The 21,250-nt window shown below is 41.1% G+C and overlaps 1 protein-coding gene across 1 annotated transcript in view; it reads right to left on the bottom strand.

Annotated features, from left to right (window-relative positions):
- xrn2 (5'-3' exoribonuclease 2) overlaps nt 1–21,250 on the bottom strand; it is an 89,531-nt gene that overhangs the window by 26,138 nt on the left and 42,143 nt on the right. Inside the window, exons 17-27 of the mRNA XM_041213455.1 lie at nt 17,308–17,443; nt 16,561–16,668; nt 14,253–14,342; nt 12,912–12,984; nt 8,807–8,890; nt 8,373–8,467; nt 8,209–8,288; nt 6,976–7,032; nt 6,784–6,852; nt 5,281–5,412; nt 3,798–3,934 (exon numbers count right to left, since the gene is read on the bottom strand). Coding sequence (XP_041069389.1) covers nt 3,798–3,934; nt 5,281–5,412; nt 6,784–6,852; nt 6,976–7,032; nt 8,209–8,288; nt 8,373–8,467; nt 8,807–8,890; nt 12,912–12,984; nt 14,253–14,342; nt 16,561–16,668; nt 17,308–17,443 — 1,061 coding nt within the window. The remainder of the gene's footprint in view (nt 1–3,797; nt 3,935–5,280; nt 5,413–6,783; nt 6,853–6,975; nt 7,033–8,208; nt 8,289–8,372; nt 8,468–8,806; nt 8,891–12,911; nt 12,985–14,252; nt 14,343–16,560; nt 16,669–17,307; nt 17,444–21,250) is intronic.

The following is a 21,250-nucleotide window of genomic DNA, read 5'->3' as shown; positions in this document are numbered from 1 at the left end:
TGGAATAACTGGATCCTTAATTGCAGCAGTTTCAAATAACTGTTGCCAAGAAACATATACTAAAAATGTACTTCTGACACAAAAGGGAGAAATGCAATAAAAAGTCTAGAAGTGAACATTTTCTAAATTAAAAACATTAAGTCAATTAAATTAAAGCACAACTGAGCTCTAAGCAGGCACAGTTGGGCTCCCATCCCGATTAACTCATTCTGAGCAGCATACTTACTGCTTTGAATTCTTAACATGGTGTCAAAAGCGACGTGATGTTTCAAACTTGATCACTGTACTTGGGGTCCTCAATTGAGTGAAAACCAGGCCAGTTTTTCAGTCATCAGTGTTTCAGTGTTAGTAGTGAAAACACAGAACTCACTACTAGACGGAGTGGTCTAAATGATGCATTTAAGGGAAACAGGATAACTGTACGGAGGAGAAAGGAACAGAAAGAAATGTCGAGAGGGTAAAATGAAGTAAGGACGGAAGAGGCAAGTAGAGCATGAACACTGGCTGAATGCTCAATTTCTGCGCTGTAAAATTCTATGTAGCATTTTGATGTGGGTCACAGCTTCAGCCAGGAGACAGAAGGAGAGAAGAGCTTAAAAATTAGAGTTAAAATTGAAACAATTAAAAATGCCTGAAATATGCAATCGGTGCGCCAGCATCTGAAAACATAAGGGCGGGTGAGCATTTAGGGTCCACACCCATCAGATTTCTAGCACTTACAATTAGAGTTATAGCTTTAAAAAAACATTTGATTACAAAAGAAGAAATGTGGAGCAAGTGCAGAGAACCATAAGTTTTGTAGCTACAGCTTTAGATTATAGCTGTGTATGTCAGGCTGCACACAATGTCTCTCACGAGTACACAGTGCCGTAACAAGGAAACAAAAACAGGAAAGACAATATCTGCACAGCTACAGTGATGAGACTTAATGGAGAGGGAGACGGCTGGTTGAATAATTCAAGAGAGTCTGCACCTCACGCTCACTTAAGTACAAGCAGCTCCTTTTAAAAACAAAGAAACACTTGGTTCTTTCCCTTCCCCATCCTTCTCTTTTCAATTTTCAGCTCTCTCATGTCCATTTAGGCTCTATGCAATTACTTCTTCCCTGTTTTTCTATGCAGCAATTCCAAGTAGAGAAAAAAACTGGGTGGTAGGGAGAGTAGAAATAGTCTTGGGCAGTGAACTCAGCCTCTTACGCGCCCAGTCAATTTTGAAAATCGGACAGGGCTGTAAGAGGAGACAACAGGCTATTTTCCGCCACGACCCAAATGACTTCCATAGTGCCAAAAAAGCCCAGACATAAAGTGACAGGGAAATAGAACACTCCTTTGATTGCTGAGGATACTGCAGCATGTGTTTTTAAATTATAAGATGCCCAAGCAAAGGTCTTCAGATCACCAGGATGGCTAACAATCATACCTCCACATATAAACCTATTGGCTTAAATATCACTTCAACTTTATTTTTTGTTTAAAAAAAAAACAGCAACTTGCATTTATATGGAAATCTTCATGTACAGGTAAATAAGCACCTTTCAATAAGGAGAAAAAGAACAAGCTTGACACTGGACCGTGTCAAAAAAGCAGCAGAGAGAAGCACTGACCTTTCAGTACATGCAGATGATGAGGCATCGAAAACCTCACAACCCAAGGGCATGTTCCAAGCATTATTGCTCAAGGAATGGATCAGTTGCCAAGCTGAAGCCCTTAAACAAGGGGAGACCCAAGTGAAGAAGTATTGGAAGGGGGAATTTACTGCATTTAAAAACCTCAAACTCCCCATCCCATCCTTTGTTTTTTATGCCCTCTCCTGGGTCCAGTGTCAAACTTGTTCTTTTTCTCCTTATTGAAAGGTGCTCAGACATTTACCTGTACATGAAGACTGCCATATAAATGCAAGTTGCTGCTTTTTTTTTTAAAACAAAAAATAAAGTTAGTGATATTTAAGCCAATAGGTTTATTCGCAACAATTCCTACTGCACTTCTGGTGGACGACTGAGACTGAAAGAGCTCAAGAGTCTTATGTACCAAACTGTACATAATTAAAATCAATTTCCATATCAACACATCACAAACAAGGATTTGGCAGAAAATGTGTTATCCATGTTCAACAACTTGTATTGATACAGGTCATTTCACCTAGTAAAATTCCCCAATACACTTCAAAGGAGTTATCAAATAAAATTCAACACTAAGTCATTTAAACAAATATTTGAACAGGTGACCAAAAGTTTGGTCAGAAGTAGATTTCAAGGAACATCTTAAAAGGAGGGTAGGGAGGTAGTGAGACTTAGAAAGCGAAACTCTAGAGTTTACAGCCTAGATGACTGAAGAATTTGGCACGAATGGTATAGTGATTAAAATTGGCGGCGTGCAAGAGACCAGAACTGGAGGAACACCAAGATCTCAGAGGGTTGTAAGGCTGAAGGTTTCAGAGATAGGGAGAACAGTAAACACAAATTTCACTACTACAACACATATTTGCATGGCACCCTTAACATAGAAAAGCATCCAGTTACGTGGGTAGTGTACATACAGAGATATGAATGAGTAGGCCACTCAGCCCTGCTCCGCCATTCAAGAAGATCATGGCAGATCAAATTGTAACCTCAACTCCACATTCCCACCTACCCCTGATAAACTTTCACCGCCTTGCTTATCAAGGATTTATTTAGCTCTGCCTTAAAAATATTCAAAGACACTGCTTCCAACACATTTTGAGAATAAGATGAAAATGGACGCCAAGACAAAAAAAAGTGGCTTTGGTTAAAGTGATGGCTTTTAAGAAAGATCATGAATGAGAAGGGATAGGAAGGGAATTCCAGGACTGTAATGTTGACATATGATGCTAAGGTTGAACAGTGTGGTTCAACCCAAGACAATGGCCAGGGAGAGGGATGGAGTTAGCAGAAAAGGTGATAAATTTGAGGTATAATTGTGTACAATGACTTTATTCTTCCCAAGGCTTAGCTAGAGTTAAATGCAGCTCAGCCAAGGCTGTATGCAATCTGACAACAGAGCAGCAGTGGAACAGCTGAGAGTTGGGACAGAGGCAGAGCTGGATGTTACAAGCGTACAAATGAAAGCTAATTCTATATTTTCAGACATAGTTCCAAGGGATAGCATGTAGATGAGGAATGGGAGGCAGCTAAGAATAGAAGTTCAGAGGACTTGAGATCATATTGGAGTGGGAAGAGGTACCATTGCTCTGGGGGGTTTGATGGGCAAGAGTCAAACAAAGCACAGGCAGTCCCACTGAGCTGGATAAGATGTTGTAGTTGACTCTGTCAAAGTCTGCAGAAAGAGCACGAATTGTGCACCATAGTCACCATTTTAGAGAACATCATTTTTGCCTTTGGTTAAGACTGTTTCAATGCTGTCACAGAGGTGAAAACTCAGTAGAGATTTAGGACATTGAGTTGCAGGCAAAATTAGCATAGGTTTGGAAACCATAACATGTTCAAGTATTTTGGGAGAAAAAAGGGAGATTGGGTGTTAGTTTTCAAGGACAGCGTGGACCTGTTGAGGGGAACCATTTGCTATGGCAGTTAGCATGGATGTCGGGAAGGGAAGTTTAAACTGATTTTCCAGTTTTTTTGCAACTCATTTTCAAAATGGCCACTGTTTCAACATGCCAATAGGCCATAGGTTTACTGCCGCTGCCAAGAGTGTTTAACTATTCACACAAGTTTTATTTTTCATTTATAAAATAGTATTCTAAATCTATTAATTTTAGGCTTTAGTTTACAATATGTTCACTACTAAATCTGTAAATCACAGGTTAATCAAATAACTTACTTGGCAGTGGGACAGTAAGAGATGGTGGTGCTCTCATCAGTGGGGGCCGAGAATTTTTCCCTTGTTGATAAAGAGGCGGAGGGGTGTAACTGTAAACACCACTTCCTCCTTGAGAGCGATCTTTTGACATAACATGGCTAAAACAAAATTAAAGAAACAATATGTATACTTGTGCATGTAATACAAACTAGGTTACTCTTTTTAACGTTAGAACAATTTAACTAACATAAAAATGTAATTTGCTCTGGGTGATGGGAACTGAAGCCATCAATAAATCTGAGAGAACAATGGTCCAGAAATAAACAACAGTCACTAATAAATCCAAGAGAGAATTCAGGAGAAAGTTGTCTACCCAGAGAGGAGGACTTACTATCACAAGGAGTAGTTGAGGTGAATATGCACTTAAGGCGGGGGGGGGGGGGGCTTGATAAACATGAGAACGAACGGAAAAGAAGGATTTGTCAACATGTTAGCAGGGCAGGAAGAGACTCATGTGGAGCACTAACACAGGCATGAACCAACTGGGTCACATGGTCTGTTTCTGCGCTGTAAGTATTATGTAATGTAACACTATATAACTTTTCAGTCTTGCTGTCCCCACAGAGGTACTGGCACATAGCTTGCACTTCACAACATGTTAAAGTTACACAGGAGCCTGCAGGTTGCATGTGAAAAGAAAATATGATTTACACACCAAACAACTTCAGGAGCTGGTGTGCTCTTTCAGGATCTACTAAAATCTTATCAATATCATTTCCTAGATGACTGTAAGGAATTTACATGTTCTGCTGTCTTGGCCAATATCACAATGGATCAAAGGTAAGGCTGATATCTATCCAATATTGGAGAAGATTATTTGGAAAGAGCTTCACCCTCAAATCTTTACAAGTTCAATTTTGCAGATTTCCACTCACATTCAAATCTCGGTTTGACCTGGTGTTGGAGAATCAAATCCCAAATCCCCATGCACGAGTACAAAATCATTAAAAAAAAACACCCAACAATTCAGTTAATCACATCAAGCTCTGCAACAAGTTTCAATGCGGGAAAAGTCATGCTACGATGGAAGGTAACAAGGACAGCAGCTACAATGATGGTATCAACTGGTATCTGACTAATGGATGGCGATTAGGATAGGTGATGATATGAATAGGCTGTAGAGCACTTCACTCTCTACAGAATAAACTTTCTTACAAGGACAGTTTAATTGTAGAATTAGAATGATTCTGAGCTGTACGTATAAGTTTAACAAATTGCCGGGGGGTGGGGGGGGGGGTGTGTGTGTGTGTGTGGATGGAGGTAGTCATTTGTATATGTTATGCCAGCAATGAGACAAGTAATTCCTGCTTTTAGTTTCTATCCTAAGTAAACTAGGAGGCAAACTCAAAACTGGAGAGATAGTGTGACAGATACTGAAATGTTCTTGCTAATCGTTACCTATTTCATTGCACTCTTATATTTGATGGCTTGGAACATCACTTACCCCAGTGTTCTAAATGCTGACTGGTCCAAGTGCACCTGATGCCGATTTGGGTTAAAGCCAAGTCGAGGCCTCCATGGCTGCTTTGGGTTAGACTGCTCCCAATCACCTGGTTTCAATGATTTGGGAGGCTTTCTGAAAAAGAAAGGTGAAACCAAACAATTCAATGATTTCACAGAATCATAAGATCTTAGAACACAGAAGGGGGCTATTCAGCCCACCATGCTTTTGCTGGTTCTTTGAAGCTCTCCAAATTTAGTTTCACACTCCAGCATTCTCTCCCCTAACCTTGTAAATTAGTCCGCTTCAAATCCATGCCCAATTACCTTATAAAAGTTAAGAAATCTAATTCCACCACCCTGTCAAGCAGTACATTCCAGAACTTAACCTGTGTGAAGAAATCTCTCACTTTCTATCGACACTTTTACCAATTACTTTAAGTCTATGATCTCTGGATATCATCTCACTTATCAACGGAGGAAATCAATACTCCCTGCCTGTTGTGATATAGCCTCTCACGATTTTGAGAAATCTCCAGGGCAACTCCCCTTAACCTTCACTGATCTAATTTCTTCACATAACCAATGTCCTTCGTCATCTCAGGAAACATCTTCTGTACCCTCCCTGTGGGTCTTGACATTCTATCTAAAATGTGGTTTCCAAAATTGCAAAATACTCCAGTTGAGGCCTAACCAGAGGTTTGTAAAGTTGGTTGAAGTCAGTAATGCCCTCTGCCTCCAGAAGATTTCCCTAATTGGTCCCACTATTTATTTAGTTATGATTTGTAGGAGATTTTTGGGATCCTCTTTGTTATCCATTAATCTTTTCTCATATTCTCTTTTCCCTTCTACATCACTATCTTTTTCAATTTCTCCTTGCATATTCTGTATTCTGCTGTAAATTAATCATTTACAACAATAGCGAAGGTGATTCTTACATGAAAGGAAGTAAAATTTTAAACATCCTCCTTATAGATACATTCCACATACTAACTTCTACCCACATCCCTTTCTACAAAACTATTTTAATCCCCTCCTTACATGCTCCTTTCATATGTTAGGCAGTTAGTATTGGAATATTGCAATAGTGGCAGCAATATCTTTCTCAACTCAGCCTGGACAGTACTGCCTGGTGATGTGATCGTTAAGAACTGAGGCATTCATGAGTGTCTCACACTAATCCACTGTTCAAACAACTATGCGCATCAGTGGGCATTGACCAAAGCAAGAGCCCTATTTCTTCCTCTCTAGCCAAGTCACCAGGAGAACCCAAATTGGCTTACTTAACATAGACCTGAAAAGGAACCCAATATCTTTGTTGTCTGAATAGTTTTGTGGTTTCTCACAAGCAAACGTGTGCTGACATGTTAACAGTTTTCTCAACAAACAAGACATAAGCATTGTTGGTGAGATTCTTTTTATGATTCAAAGTTGCTACCTTGAATGATTAACCTTTTAAACAAAGTTCAAATCTCAATAAAAATTTGTTTTAAGAAATGCAACTTACACTGCTGCAGGTAACAAACAAGCTTTGAATATGTAGTCATCTTCAAACTGAGGATCCTTGAATAATATACTGCAACGAGGGAGGGAAAATTGTGTATTAAGCGGATTCATTTTATTGTACTCAACAATAAACAAACAGACTGATTCTGTGACCAGAAACAAGAGTAAGGAGAGCTATAAGTTTTCCACTCACCTGCATGCATTATTCTGAACAATGTTTTCCAATGCCGGTATAGGAGAATTTACTGCTCTAAAGATAAATACATAAAGAAATTCATGCAAACAAATACCAAAGGTGTGCCTTCCTATGTTGGTTTGTCTTTTTAAAATTGATTTATTTCCCTTGCATTCGCATTCAGTAAGAAAACTAGAGCACTGAGCTGATGACCTGTCCAATTCACCAGCAGGAGGTAGGTGCACAAGTAGATACATCCTTTCTCCTTACACCTCCAGAAACACTGGCTAGAACATAATGCTCGTTGGGTGGGCGTGCACCTGACCCGACCGAGCGTAAAATGACACGCGATATTCCAGTCGGCGGGCACACACAGGCAGCACACCCGCTGACAATTAAAAGGCCTATTAAGGCCATTAAAGTTATAATTGAAAGAAATTTTTCGCTGCCCACCCAACCTTACAAGCGAAAATGCCATTGCATTTTTTAGGAAACCTCATCCACGGGCAGGATAAGGCTTCCAACAGCATATAAAAATAAAATATAAATTTTAACATGTCCCTGCTTGACAGTCACATGAGGGGGCATGTTTTATAACATTTTAAAAATCTTTATTTTTAATATTCCAAGCTCTTCATCTCCTTGAAACAGCTCTATGCCTCAGGGAACTTTTCCATGCGCACCCATGTGCATGCGTGAACCTGCGCTCTCCTCCCCCACCCCCCCCAAGCAGCGCTGCCAGGTGTGTTTCACACTGGGCGGGCATTAATTGACCCGCTAGCATTAAATCGCAGTCCAGCCCCAATTGTGGGCTTCCCAACTGCTCCCGCCCGACAAGGGGAAAATCCTCCCCACTGTTTCCTCCCAAGTATACATTCAGGCAAATGCACATCCAAGAACACATATAAGGTTGTTCAAGCAACTGGGAATTCTCGATCCCAATATTCTAGTCCAAAATCAAGCACTTACCGCTAACTACTCAGGGTGCTTTTAAAGTTGAAAAGGATTTTCATTTTTTGAATCAGGTTTATCCTTCAACCCCTCCCTCTATCTTGTAGCAAATTCGTCTTAAATATATTAAGCGAACCTTAAAAAATTTGAAGGCAAACTTCTCTTCTCCACCAGCCTAAATTCACAATTGTCAATACATGGGTCCCAATAATTACTGGATTATGCAATAAGGCATTGTCTATCAATACACTTTGCATTATTACACAAAAACTATAATTACTAACAAAAATGAGCACCTACTTTCCTGGTTTTATTACATCGCTCTGCAATGTTAGAAGACCTTTTATACCATGGCAAAGCTCGGGAGGCATCTCTACGCCCTATAATCACAAGTTTAATTTAGTAAGTACATTTATTTTGTAAAAGCAGTGAGCAGCAATAAAATTACACTACTGCATACCTACCTCAGCATCACCATTTTGCAACTCGACAATGAAGTCAAACAACTTGTGGTTTTTTCCAACAAACAGCACATCGCTTCCAAGACTATTTCGTCGAACTACAATTAAGACATTCAAAAGTTCAGTTTTATCAAACTATTTCCAGCATCTTTTGTTCAGGATTCAATCATACTGTGTTACATTTGATTGTGGATATGGTAACTGGAGAGGAGATTCTCAAATACCAACTTATTTTCATAAACACGGGAGCAATTTTTAAAAAGATTATCTCACACATTACACAAAGTAGCATTCATTAAATTAGACATGGGTACAGTGAATACACTGAACCAATAACACTGATCTATTATTGGCTTTTTGATACTTAAGTAATTCAAGTATAAATTTTAAACCTAATGATTACCCAGTCAACCCAATGCAGTTATCATAATGCTTACTTTCATCCTGAGTGAGATCAGGGTAAACGGCTTCCAGAGCTGCTCTAAGCCGTCGCTCATCAACAAATGGCAGAAGTGCAACACCTAAAGGCAGATAAGCAGTCAATTAATGCTGGAAATAACTAGGCCACAGTTATTGACTGTGCTTGCATAAGCAGTTGAACTTCCAGTCAACCTTTCAATAAACACAGAGGCAATCCAAGCTGGATACAAGTGCTACCAAATTCAGCCCCATAGAACCAGGTTTTTTGGTAGTTCCAAAATGGCGTCTGTATGACCAGAGGGGCGTCTGCCAGAAGTATGTAGAATAGGCAGATTGTGATATCAGTTTATAGTGCTGATTTGATGTCAGCACTGTCACTTTGGAGCTCAAAGCTCCAGCTAATGCTGTCTCTTAAACATGCATAACTGAACACAAGTTCAGCAACAGAATGAACAACTCACTAGCAGTATTTAAAAGGATCATTTAGTTGATGTAGCTCATGAAGTTGCTCAATGATTTCTACGCTACAACTGTAGAAGTGTTTAGCAGTTTCCAGAGTTGATTAAAGTTGAAGTCTACAGGGGAGTACTGTGGTACGTTCTGACAGACTTGGTCCTGGCTTCAAGAATTCTGCACATGATTCTTGCGCTCTGACATGGGTGCAGTGGTTTTGCATTCCTTTTGGCCTACAGCATACAAGGAGAATTAGTAGACGCCACAAAGTGCAGGACATGCTGCTGGAAGGAGGACAAGTTGGGGGAGCAGGGCACACAGCTAGTGGCCATACCCAACCTGGGTATTCTGAAGAAATCCTCCTAACAGAACCTTAGCGAGGAACAGTGCAACTGACATCCCCATTTCACTAAGGAGGTCATTACTGAAATCTGCCAAATTGCAGCCACAGAGCTGGACAAGAATGGCATTGCCAATGGTTGTGCAGGTGACCACATCCATGAACTATTATGCACTTGGGGCCCCTTCTCAGTCATTGATGGGGATATTTGCAACATCAGCCATTGAGCCATTCACTGATGCATAAAAGATCACTGAGACTCTGTGTTCCAAGAAAGATGAATACATTTCATTCTCTCTTGCCAGAGAGAAGACACAAGTGAGCATGCAGCTGGAGGCAGATTGCAGGCTTCCCTGTCATACAGGGTGGCATTTATTGCACATAGAGCTGACATGGGCAAAGCGATGAGATATACCATTTCGTCCAGCTCATGTGCCATTAGAACAGAGCCCAATTAGGCAGGTATCCTTACAGCAATCATAATGCCTTCACTGTTGCATTTAAGCCACCTCAACAAATAGGAAGCTGGCTACTGGGCAAAAAGGGACATCCCTTGATGGCATAACTCAACACACACACGGGCAGTATGCATATAACCAATGCCATGTTGCTACAGGAAATGTGACAAAGCACATCACTGGCACGTTAAAACAAGACGTCTGTTGTCCAGATCGTTTTGGAGGAACAATGGAATATTTGGCAGAGTGGGTGCCAAGATTTATGGTGGCCTACTGCACAATACAGAGTCTCATATCATGAGGGCATAGCCCTTGCTACCAACTATACAGTGGCCAGCTAGGAAGAAGTCAGGTGAGGAAAGGAGGAAGCAACCAACAAAATCCTTTTCTTGCTGAATTGTCTGTGATCTATTGATCTAACTGAAATACTTATGAACATAATCCCAATTGTCCATTCACCGACATTTACACACCTTTACATTTCCTTTGTTACTATCGCAGCATCTGCTTGGTCAAAAATAAAAGCTGCTACAAAATAAATATTCCAACCAAATTTGTAAACCAAACAGTGCCATGTTGTATACAAACTACTCACCACTGTGCATTCCTTTAATACTTGTTTTTTGTGGCCTTATCCTAGCCTAGTGCTTCACATCATGCTATCCCAGTGTCTGCAGCATCTCTGGTGGGAGGCTGACTTTCGGTGGGAAAGACTGCAGAGGACATTGCAGAATGATCTTAAGCAGCTCTGGGCCTACAAGGGCCAGCTTCAGACTGCATCAACTCAGCTTGGGTGGCAGATGGGCTGGCAGGCAAAAGCAAGTGCACCGGTGGAGTGGCAGAAGTAGAGGACAAATTCTGTAACCTTGAGGGGACAGCAGGTTCACACTCCACAATGCCATTGTCACCCCCCTTCAGCAGCACCTCAGCAACCTTAGCAATGAGCTGGAGCACAGATTACTGGACTGCTTTGACAACCTGGAAGCATCTTTGAACATTGGTGTCTGCAGCTATGGTGACAGCAGTCTAAGACTGCATGGCAGCAAGCTGGGCTTATATGACTTTAGTGTGAGCTTTCACTACAGCACCCAGACTGTAGGTGGCTGTTGGTGCTGAAACTGTAGTTGAGATATCAGACATCACATGCTGCATCATGGATAGATCCACAAGTGTTCTCAAGAAGTTGGTCACCACTTTCACACTAGGGAGGATGGGTTCCAAGCTCTTGTGTAGAGCCCTGTACACAGATGTAAAATGGTCCCTGAATATCCATGAGTCTGACCTCATGGGTATCAGATGCATGGACTGGGGATCAATGGGCATTGGTGAGGTAGGAAGAGGGCACTGAATTAAAAAAATAATTTCACTTTTAGAAGTGTGTTTTGACAACCAGATGTTTAGGCAATACCTAGTCAGGGAGTTGTGGGCAAAATCTTAACTGCCTGAACAAACTGTTTAAGTTTTCTTATTGGAAATTCCAAACACAGAAGTGCAGTGATAACCAAATTAAATCTTCTTGGCCTGTCCTAGTTTTCGTGATGGGATCTGCAGAACTAAGGAGAGCAAGCAGTTCAAGTATCTTTAGTAAGAAATTAGCAGCATAAAAACAGCCATGTAAGAGAAAGCTTCAAAAACAAAAGCTGAGGACAGACTATCATTATCCCAAACAGAGAGACAAGTTTGTCCATTAACTATCATAACAGCAGCTTATTCCAACATACCATGGAGAAGAAATAACACTACTGTCCAAACTGGCAGTGGTTTACAACAGGAAATGAAGTAACTAACGAAGACTGGATTTTGAGAAATCGTTTGAATTTTTCAAGCATGTCTATTGTGCACATTTCTCCGATTTGCATAAAATGAATGCTTTTATTGCAAGGTTCATACAGCATAGAAACAGGACATTCGGTTCAACAGGTCCGTGCCAATGTTTATACTCCACATGAGCCTTCTCCCAGCCTCTTGAACTAACCCCTTCAACATATCCTTCTAAGTCCTTTCTTCTTGTGCTTATCTAGCTCCCTCTTGAATAGATCCATGCTATTCACCTTAACTATTCCTTTTTGCAGCGAGACACACACACTACAGTAACAAAGTTTTCTTGGAATTCCTGTTGGATTTATCAGTGACTGCCTTTAGTTACGACCCCTTGTTTTTGCTTCGCCCCCACAAGTGGAAACATCTTCCCTATATCTGCCCTATCAAATGCTATCATAACCTTGAAGACCCCTCGATCAGGTCGCCCCCACAGACTTGGTTTTTCTGTAGATGAGAAGAGAAGTCCAGCCTGGTCAATCTTTCCTATAGGTATAACCTCAAAATTCCATTATTATTCTAGCAATTCTTTTCTGCACTTCCTCCGATGGCTCTACATCCCTGTTAATATAGAGACCAGAACTATTCACAACACATCTCCGTACTGCAAAATTTCGTCACGTCAGAAAATTATAAATAAGTCTAACTTTGAATTCTGCACCCAGGAGTTAAATGTTTATTTCTGAACTTGTGGTTGAATATCTAGACTTAAAGAAAATAAAAGTATTTTAAAATCCAATTATAATATCACCGCAAAGTAAGGAACAGAAACAGAATTAATCTGTTTCATTCTTATTCATCTGTCAATAATGACAGCCAAAATCATCCACTCATTGTTGATCCTTGTTCAGCTCCTGAATCAGAACAGTCAAATTACTTCCAGTAGTTTTCTCAAAGCTACCTCTGCTTTTAATTTGAACACTGGGTCTTGCATATCTTACTGCTTTTCCCTATAAACACCTACAAAACACAGCTGTCTTCAATCCACATTTAAAACCGCAATATTCAGAGAAGCATATTATGATAATGATATACTGAAATCCAAAATCCTACCTTGCCATGCATATTTCTTTCCATTTAAATCGAGAGCAAAATCATCAGGATAGAAATCAATGATTGACGATTCCTGTTATAAAAAATAAATGCTTCATCTGCTGCTCGTCCAATCTCAAATTATACAAATATACTCATCCACTTTTTCCTCCAGGAAAAATCATCTCAATTTGGATCAGTATTTTATGTAGCTTACTAGAATCTAATTCACAACATATTCACGTTACTTTTCTGTGGGGAATCATACAATATATTCTTGTCAATTTTCAGCCCATTTGTCAAGCAATTAACAGGAATATGCATTTAAAATGGCTATTTATACCAATCTTTGTTCTCATTAAGGGGCATTAGCATTTGCTCCAGAAGATCTATCAATTTCCTATGAAAATCAAATGACCAAGAATTGCAAATTACAATTAAAATTAAAACTGAGTTTCACATTTTATAAGAATAGAAATGAGCAGTTCAATCCAAGGGTAACTTGGATGGGAAAAACCTTAGTTCTAGATACATTACAGATTATACTTGCAGTAGTGTCTTTGAGACTTATTCAACAGGGCTCAGTATTAATTGTCCTGCAATTAGCTAGTTTTGAGATTAAGGATGGCATACTACAAGTCATGTAGCTAGGGAAGTTAAAACAAAACATACAATTTGTATTCAGTGCATGGTTTGGGTTTTATTAAACGGCGGCTTATTTACTACACGTTCCAAATTTTACGTCAACCAAGTTGAAGTCAACGGCATTTTATTTTTGTTGATCTGCATGTTAGTGAAAGCCAGGTTACATAGCCAATCTTAGAGAAGTGCAATAATACTTCAAGTTTTGTATTATCTAAACCTCTCGCCTTACAATGCATTGCAGACTGTTAGAATCATAGAAAGTTTATAGCACAGAAAGAGGTCATTTGGCCCATCTTTTCAGCCGGCGCAGGCACACGAGTCACCCAGCCTAATCCCACTTTCCAGCATTTGGGTCGTAGCTCTGCAGGCTACGGCACTTCAGGTGCACAACTTATACAGTCAACCTTCTAAATGAGTCGAGGGTTTCTGTTATCCTATTTCTTTTTATTTTGACTATTTCCACAATTGATTGAGAGCCACGTATACGTAACTCTAATGTGGAAGGAAGAATGAAAATCTTCATTTGGACAGAAAGGTCAAGTAATGAAAACAAATGAGTTTACATCACCAATTGTTCAAATTTTAAATCTAGTTGAAAATTTGAAGTATTAATTTCCTTCAACATCTTCCATATATGCATATGTTTACATGGGTAGATCATGCAGAATATCCATTTTGAATAACAGTCATGCCAAAATTTCATTTAAAACAACCCACCGGATTCACCATCAGTTCTCTCCAAGTCTCGGGAAGGAAGTTGCCACTCGCTGCAGGAAACACTCCCATCAACTGTTCTAGTGGTTTGAACTGCAAACAAAGATTCAAATATGTTTACATGCAAGTATTCAGGACAACACATTTCATACTCATGCAACAAAATGTTCTGCCTAACTAAAAAATTAAATCTTTTGTAAAGGATGGAGGAGGAGCAGGGGCAAGAGAAAGGCAAACAAGGGATGAAAGGAGTGGAGAATAGCAGAGGGATAAGGCAAACAAGTGCTGAAATCTGGCTCATCTGTGGGATGGGGGGTGGTAGGAGTGCGAAAATGGTGGTCAAATAGGCTAACAAAAAAAGTGAAAGCTTAAATTAGGACTAACGATTGTGTGAAGATTGTTCACTGCAAGTGTCTGTTTACCAAAACTAAACATCCAAAAAGGGAAGCTTATTCAGCAAACAATGTGTAAATTAATCTCAATTTAGTTAAATATTATCTGCCTTGCATACAGTATTTTCATCATGTTCGTGGCATTAGGTTAATAAAAGTTCCAGAGCATCCCTCTCTTGCATCAGGGGGCTCAAGGGTAAGCTAGCCTGTTTCAGTGCTCAAAGGGAAGGTGGCACTAGGGGCAGAGATTAGGAGGCCCAGGCAATGTCAGAAGGAGCGGGGTCCAATTTTATGAGTGCTACATTAACATTAAAAAAAGAATCATACTTGTAGGATCCTGAACAACTTCATAGGTGCCACCTGGAAGGGCGACTATGACTGAAAGCAAAGACAAGAACCTACGAGATGAAAGGAAAATGGTATTTAATTTTTAAATTGTGGAAAGGATGGGGAAGGGATCGAGAGTTAGGAGGGTTCAGGGCTCTACAAAAGCCGGTATAAACATTTAAATTGAGTGTAAAAAAAAAACAAAGAAAAATGATTAATCTAACATGAAAGGAAAGCAAGATGGCCTTGACCTTTTCAGAAAGGAAGATTCTAAGCTACCCAGTGGTGAGTTTGTGCAATTACAGCACAACGAAGTTAGAGGGAAAATCCATTGTCCCAGTATTTGATGGAATGAGCATCTTTTTAGCAAGCCCCATTATTAAGACGGTTTTTTCTTTCACTTCAGTTCAAAATTTTTTCACATGGAACTGTGAGCTGGTAATGGGGGCAACAACATATCTGGGATCTTGGCAAACAAAGGGACCAACAGTTTATTTCCTTAACCAATGAGATTTAAGGCTTGAGGAATAAACAAATGAATGACATAGAAGGTGAATTAGAGTCAAATCAGGTACTTAGAGAAATAAAGTGAAGGAAAGGTATATTGGGTTGAGAGAAAAAAACTGAAAGGAAAAGAAATATAATTTTTAAAAATTTCTAACAAAAATTCACTAACTATAGGAATGAGACACCACAGTTACAAATATTTCCTTTCTGTGTCAGAGTTGAATGGCACTGCATAAAATTCACAATATTAAGAAGTACTTTCACTGTTCAATTCCAGCCACAACTTTCTGGGGCAACTTCAACTGGAAATTAATGCAATCTTTCAAAACTCATGGAGAGGTTGATACAAGCTGCCGTTTTTGCGAGGCTAGCAGCAGAATAGTGTGAATTGACCAACAACTTGCGCCGATATTAAATTCATGTGGCATCTCTTCCTTGTCCCAAGTTGCTGGACAATTTACATGTTAATAATGGTATATGCATTAAATGCATTGCTACTCTGGCAGCGAATTCTGGTCAATAGCAAGTGAGTGTAAGAATTATGATGGGAAAAGTTAACATCAGGAACTGTGTAGTCAGGAAGCCTGTATGGTGCTACAATATAGCCACATATATGTAATTACATATCCATGTACGTGTAAGCACACACACTTGCGCATATACACAAGCTCCCATCTGAGAAGTACATTCCTGTTAAATCACTGTCTTAAAAAAATATGTAATGTGAACCATTGTAACAATTCGGCAACAAATGCATGTTTGCATATCAACACTATAGCTTACAAGTGCTCAATGTACAACACTGGAGACACCTGAACCTGAAATCTTCATTCCTGTATACATTGGGGGTGCCATTACCTAAAAATCACCATAAGCTTTACTTACCAATACTAAGAATTCCTTAAAATCACACCTGGGGGGCCAACATGGTGATTGGTTACCAATGGTGATTATAGAGTTCACTAACTTGCATCTCAAGACTACAAACTTCTCAGAAAGTATTTCACCATTTTAGATGACAGCAAGCCAGCATAAAGTACAATATACACTTATTCCTGAGGGCTGAACACACTGTAAAATCTTACCGGTTTTGTTCCCTTTTCAAATGTGGAAGGCATTTCTTTAATGTCTGTGAAGTCTGAAGCAAATGGTGCATAGTGGAATGGGTAGAACCACTTCCAGGAAGCACACCCCTGTGAACAGAATTTAGCTTTTTTTTAAAAATCAGAAGTTTTTTTTTATATATAGACAATCTTGTTAAGGTAGAGGGAACTTACTTATGGTACATGCATTTACTTTTTAAAACCTACTGCACAGACTCTGAAATAGGATCAGTCACCATTTTAGACTGCCCCTGGGGCACATATTCCAGGGCATGCACTGGATAGCTCCATTGCAAACAGCAGTTGCCAAAACTTCAAACTGTTCCAAGGACCAAACAACCCACAAGAAACTAGGAATGCAGGCCATCCAGCCTCAAGTATGTTTTCCCTGAGCTGGGTAGCTTTTGGATGCTTCAAAGTCTCTTCTTTCCCTTCTACTGTTTGCACTTAAATGCTCTGAGGCACTATCTGTAACTTGGGTCACCCAGAAGAACACAGGGGACGAGAGAGAGAGAGAAGAGTGAGACTGCCTGAGTTGACCTTGTTTTGTAAAAAAAATCAATATTTCTGATAGGAGTTATTTTATTCTGTAGAAAGGGAAACATTCAAACAAATACTCCTCCAAACTATTCCTTCTCTTTTAATATTTGTAAGAACTCTCAATTTGGAATCCACCATGCACTGCAACTTAACTCCAACAAGAGGTCAAGAACAAAAAAGCTTACGTACCTGGTAATAGTACTGAAGAACCCAACACAAACCTTCAACATACGATTCTACAACTTTTCTGCGGAATTTTTCATCAGAAGCATCAACATCAAACTTGTTTTTATAGTAACGTTGTTTCCAACCTTCTTCCCAAAGTCTGTATCATAAAAACAAGATTTTATAACAAAGATATCACCAACCTTGCAGCAAAACAACCCAAGTCAAAATGCCTACAGAAACCTATCTAGTTGTGATTCAGTTGCCCTCATTCTTTGAATGCAGTTTATCCTCCGCATAAGATAAGGCAGATGGTGGTCAACCTGCAACCCCTGCAATCTAGCCACTGAAGTCAAGGCAACTTGATCCTACAGTATTTTCACTCATTCCTTATGTGCTGGCCTGTCCTGGGACAATTGCTGGGCGTGGAGCCAAAAGCACCTCATTTACCACAATCACCTCATCGGTAAATAAGTCATAATCAGAACATTATGAGCTAGTATCAGCAACTCAACATTTCTGAAAATTAATTGAAGCAGTTATTGAAGCCCCATTTGCTCTTCCTTCCTCCGTCCCTTCCAGGTGCTGTGATCACACCAAAAGAGCTTATAAATGGAAAACACTTGGCTGTTCCACCTTAAAGACATTAATTCAATTCTGCTCAGTCAAGTTGAGAGAGGTAGAGAGTAAGTGTTTTAAAATCAAGAAGCGCTCAATGGAAGATGTTTTTGTGTTTATCAATAAGAAATGGAACATTTTCTCCATTTCAGGTACCAACCATCCACATCATCACCTATATCAGGTGTGGTACAGAAGGATTCTTCCATGTTCCAATCAATCACAGAGTGCCCTCAATTACAGTGTGATATTTCCATAATAGTTATTATTGAACTGGGCATGAGACTACCTGGTTTTAATACCACTGGTGACCACCAGGAACTGGTTCAAGACTATAACAGAATTACCTGGAAAAACTCAGCAGGTCTGGCAGCATCGGCGGAGAAGAAAAGAGTTGACGTTTCGAGTCCTCATGACCCTTCAGCAGAACTGGGTGAATCCAAGGAGAGGGGTGAAATATAAGCTGGTTTAAGGTTGGGGTGGGAGTGGGTGTTGTTGTTGTTGGGTGGGGGGAGAGAAGTGGAGGGTGGTGGTGTGGTTGTAGTGACAAGCAAGCAGTGATAGGAGCAGATCATCAAAAGATGTCACAGCCAAAAGAACACAGAGGTGTTGAAGTTGGTGATATTACCTAAACGAATGTGCTAATTAAGAATGGATGGTAGGGCATTCAAGGTATAGCTCTAGGGGGGGGGGGGGGGGGGCATAAAAGATTTAAAAATAATGGAAATAGATAGGAAAAGAAAAATCTATATAAATTATTGGAAAAAACAAAAGGAAGGGGAAGAAACAGAAAAAGGGGGTAGGGATGGAGGAGGGAGTACAAGATCTAAAGTTGTTGAATTCAATATTCAGTCCAGAAGGCTGTAAAGTGCCTAGTCGGAAGATGAGGTGTTGTTCCTCCAGTTTGCGTTGGGCTTCACTGGAACAATGCAGCAAACCAAGGACAGACATGTGGGCAAGAAAGCAGGGTGGAGTGTTAAAATGGCAAGCGACAGGGAGGTTTGGGTCATTCTTGCGGACAGACCGCAGGTGTTCTGCAAAGCGGTCGCCCAGTTTACATTTGGTCTCTCCAATGTAGAGGAGACTGCATTGGGAGCAATGAATGCAGTAGACTAAATTGGGGGAAATGCAAGTGAAACGCTGCTTCACTTGAAAGGAGTGTTTGGGTCCTTGGACGGTGAGGAGAGAGGAAGTGAAGGGGCAGGTGTTGCATCTTTTGCGTTTGCATGTGGAGGTGCCATAGGTGGGGGTTGAGGAGTAGGGGGTGATGGAGGAGTGGACCAGGGTGTCCCGGAGGGAACGATCCCTACGGAATGCCACTGGGGGGGGGGGGGGGGGTGAAGCGCAGATGAGTTTGGTGGTGGCATCATGCTGGAGTTGGCAGAAATGGCAGAGGACAATCCTTTGAATGTGGAGACTGGTGGGGTGATAAGTGAGGACAAGGGGGACCCTATCTGGGAGGGAGGAGAAGGCGTGAGGGTGGATGCACGGGAGATGGGCCGGACATGACTGAGGGCCCTGTGAATGACCGTGGGTGGAAAACCTCGGTTAAGGAAGAAGGAGGACATGTCAGAGGAACTGTTTTTGAAGGTAGCATAATCAGAACAGATGCGACGGAGGCGAAGGAACTGAGAGAATGGAATGGAGTCCTTACAGGAAGCGGGGTGTGAGGAGCTGTAGTCGAGGTAGCTGTGGGAGTCGGTAGGCTTGTAATGGATATTGGTGAACAGTCTATCACCAGAGATTGAGACAGAGAGGTTAAGGAAGGGAAGGGAAGTGTCAGAGATGGACCACGTGAAAATGATGGAGGGGTGGAGATTGGAAGCAAAATTAATAATTTTTTCCAAGTCCCGACGAGAGCATGAAGCAGCACCGAAGTAATCATCGATGTACCGGAGAAAGAGCTGTGGAAGGAGTCCAGAGTACGACTGGAACAAGGAATGTTCCACATGCCCCATAAAGAGACAGGCATAGCTGGGGCCCATGCGGATGCCCATAGCCACACTTTTTATTTGGAGGAAGTGAGAGGAGTTGAAGGAGAAATTGTTCAGTGTGAGAACAAGTTCAGCCAGATGGAGGAAAGTAGTGGTGGATGGGGATTGTTCGGGCCTCTGTTCGAGGAAGAAGCTAAAGGCCCTCAGACCATCCTGGTGGGGGATGATGGTGTAGAGGGATTGGACGTCCATGCTGAAAAGGACGCAGTTGAGGCCAAGGAACAGGAAATTGTTGATGTGACGTAAGGTGTCAGAGGAATCACGGATGTAGGTGGGAAGGGACTGGACAAGGGGAGAGAGAAGGGAGTCAAGATAACGCGAAATGAGTTCCGTGGGGCAGGAGCAAGCTGACACGATCGGTCTACTGGGACGGTTCTGTTTGTGGATTTTGGGTAGGAGGTAGAAGCGGGCCGTCTGAGGTTGGGCGACTATCAGGTTGGAAGCTGTGGGAGGAAGATCCCCAGAGGAGATGCGGTCAGTGACAGTCCTGGAAACAATGGCTTGATGTTCAGTGGTGGGGTCATGGTTCAGGGAGAGGTAGGAGAAGTGTCTGCGAGTTGATGCTCAGCCTCCGCGAGGTAGAGGTCAGTGCGCCAGACAACAACAGCACCACCCTTGTCAGTGGGTTTGATGACAATGTCAGGGTTGGACCTGAGAGAACAGAGTGCGGTAAGTTCAAAAAGAGACAGATTAGAATGGGTGAGAGGAGCAGAGAAATTGAGACGACTAATGTTGCGCCGACAGTTCTCAATGAAAAGATCAAGAGAAGGTAAGAAGCCAGAGGGAGGGGTCCAGATGGAAGGAGAATATTGGAGCTGGATAAAAGGTGGGTAAAAAGGTTCAAGACTGTCTAACTCATTTGGTTTCTAACTCTTATAACCGTGTAAGAGCTTTACAAACATTCCAGAATGGATGAATTCTAAACCAAATTCCAGGGATTATATCAAAATGCCACAGCATCACGATATGCACAGGCAGGCACATATTCTACAGATCACGCAATACAGAAAAGCTCTAATTTTGCAGGCAGCCAGAGCATGATACAGTCAAGGTTTTAAGAGGTGAAATTCAAAAGGCCACTGTGCATTGCCAGTGTCAGCTGTGGCTCAGGAGGTAACACACTCGCCTGAATCAGAAGGTTGTGGGTTCAAGTCTCATTCAGGAACAGAAAAATCAAGGCCGACGCTCCAGCTGAGTACTGAGGGAGTGCTGCACTGTCAAAAGTGCCTTTTTTTCAGATGAGACATTAAACTTAGGCCCCATCTGCTCTCAGGCAAAGATGCACACAGTCCCACGGCACCATTTCAAACAACACCATGGGAGTTATTCCTGGTGCCTCGACCAATGTTTATCCC

This window comes from Carcharodon carcharias, chromosome 2 (assembly GCF_017639515.1).
Source record: "Carcharodon carcharias isolate sCarCar2 chromosome 2, sCarCar2.pri, whole genome shotgun sequence".
Classification (NCBI taxonomy): Eukaryota; Metazoa; Chordata; class Chondrichthyes; order Lamniformes; family Lamnidae; genus Carcharodon; species Carcharodon carcharias.
Note: the sequence above shows the minus strand (reverse complement) of the source record. Positions and strands in the feature narration are given on the sequence as shown.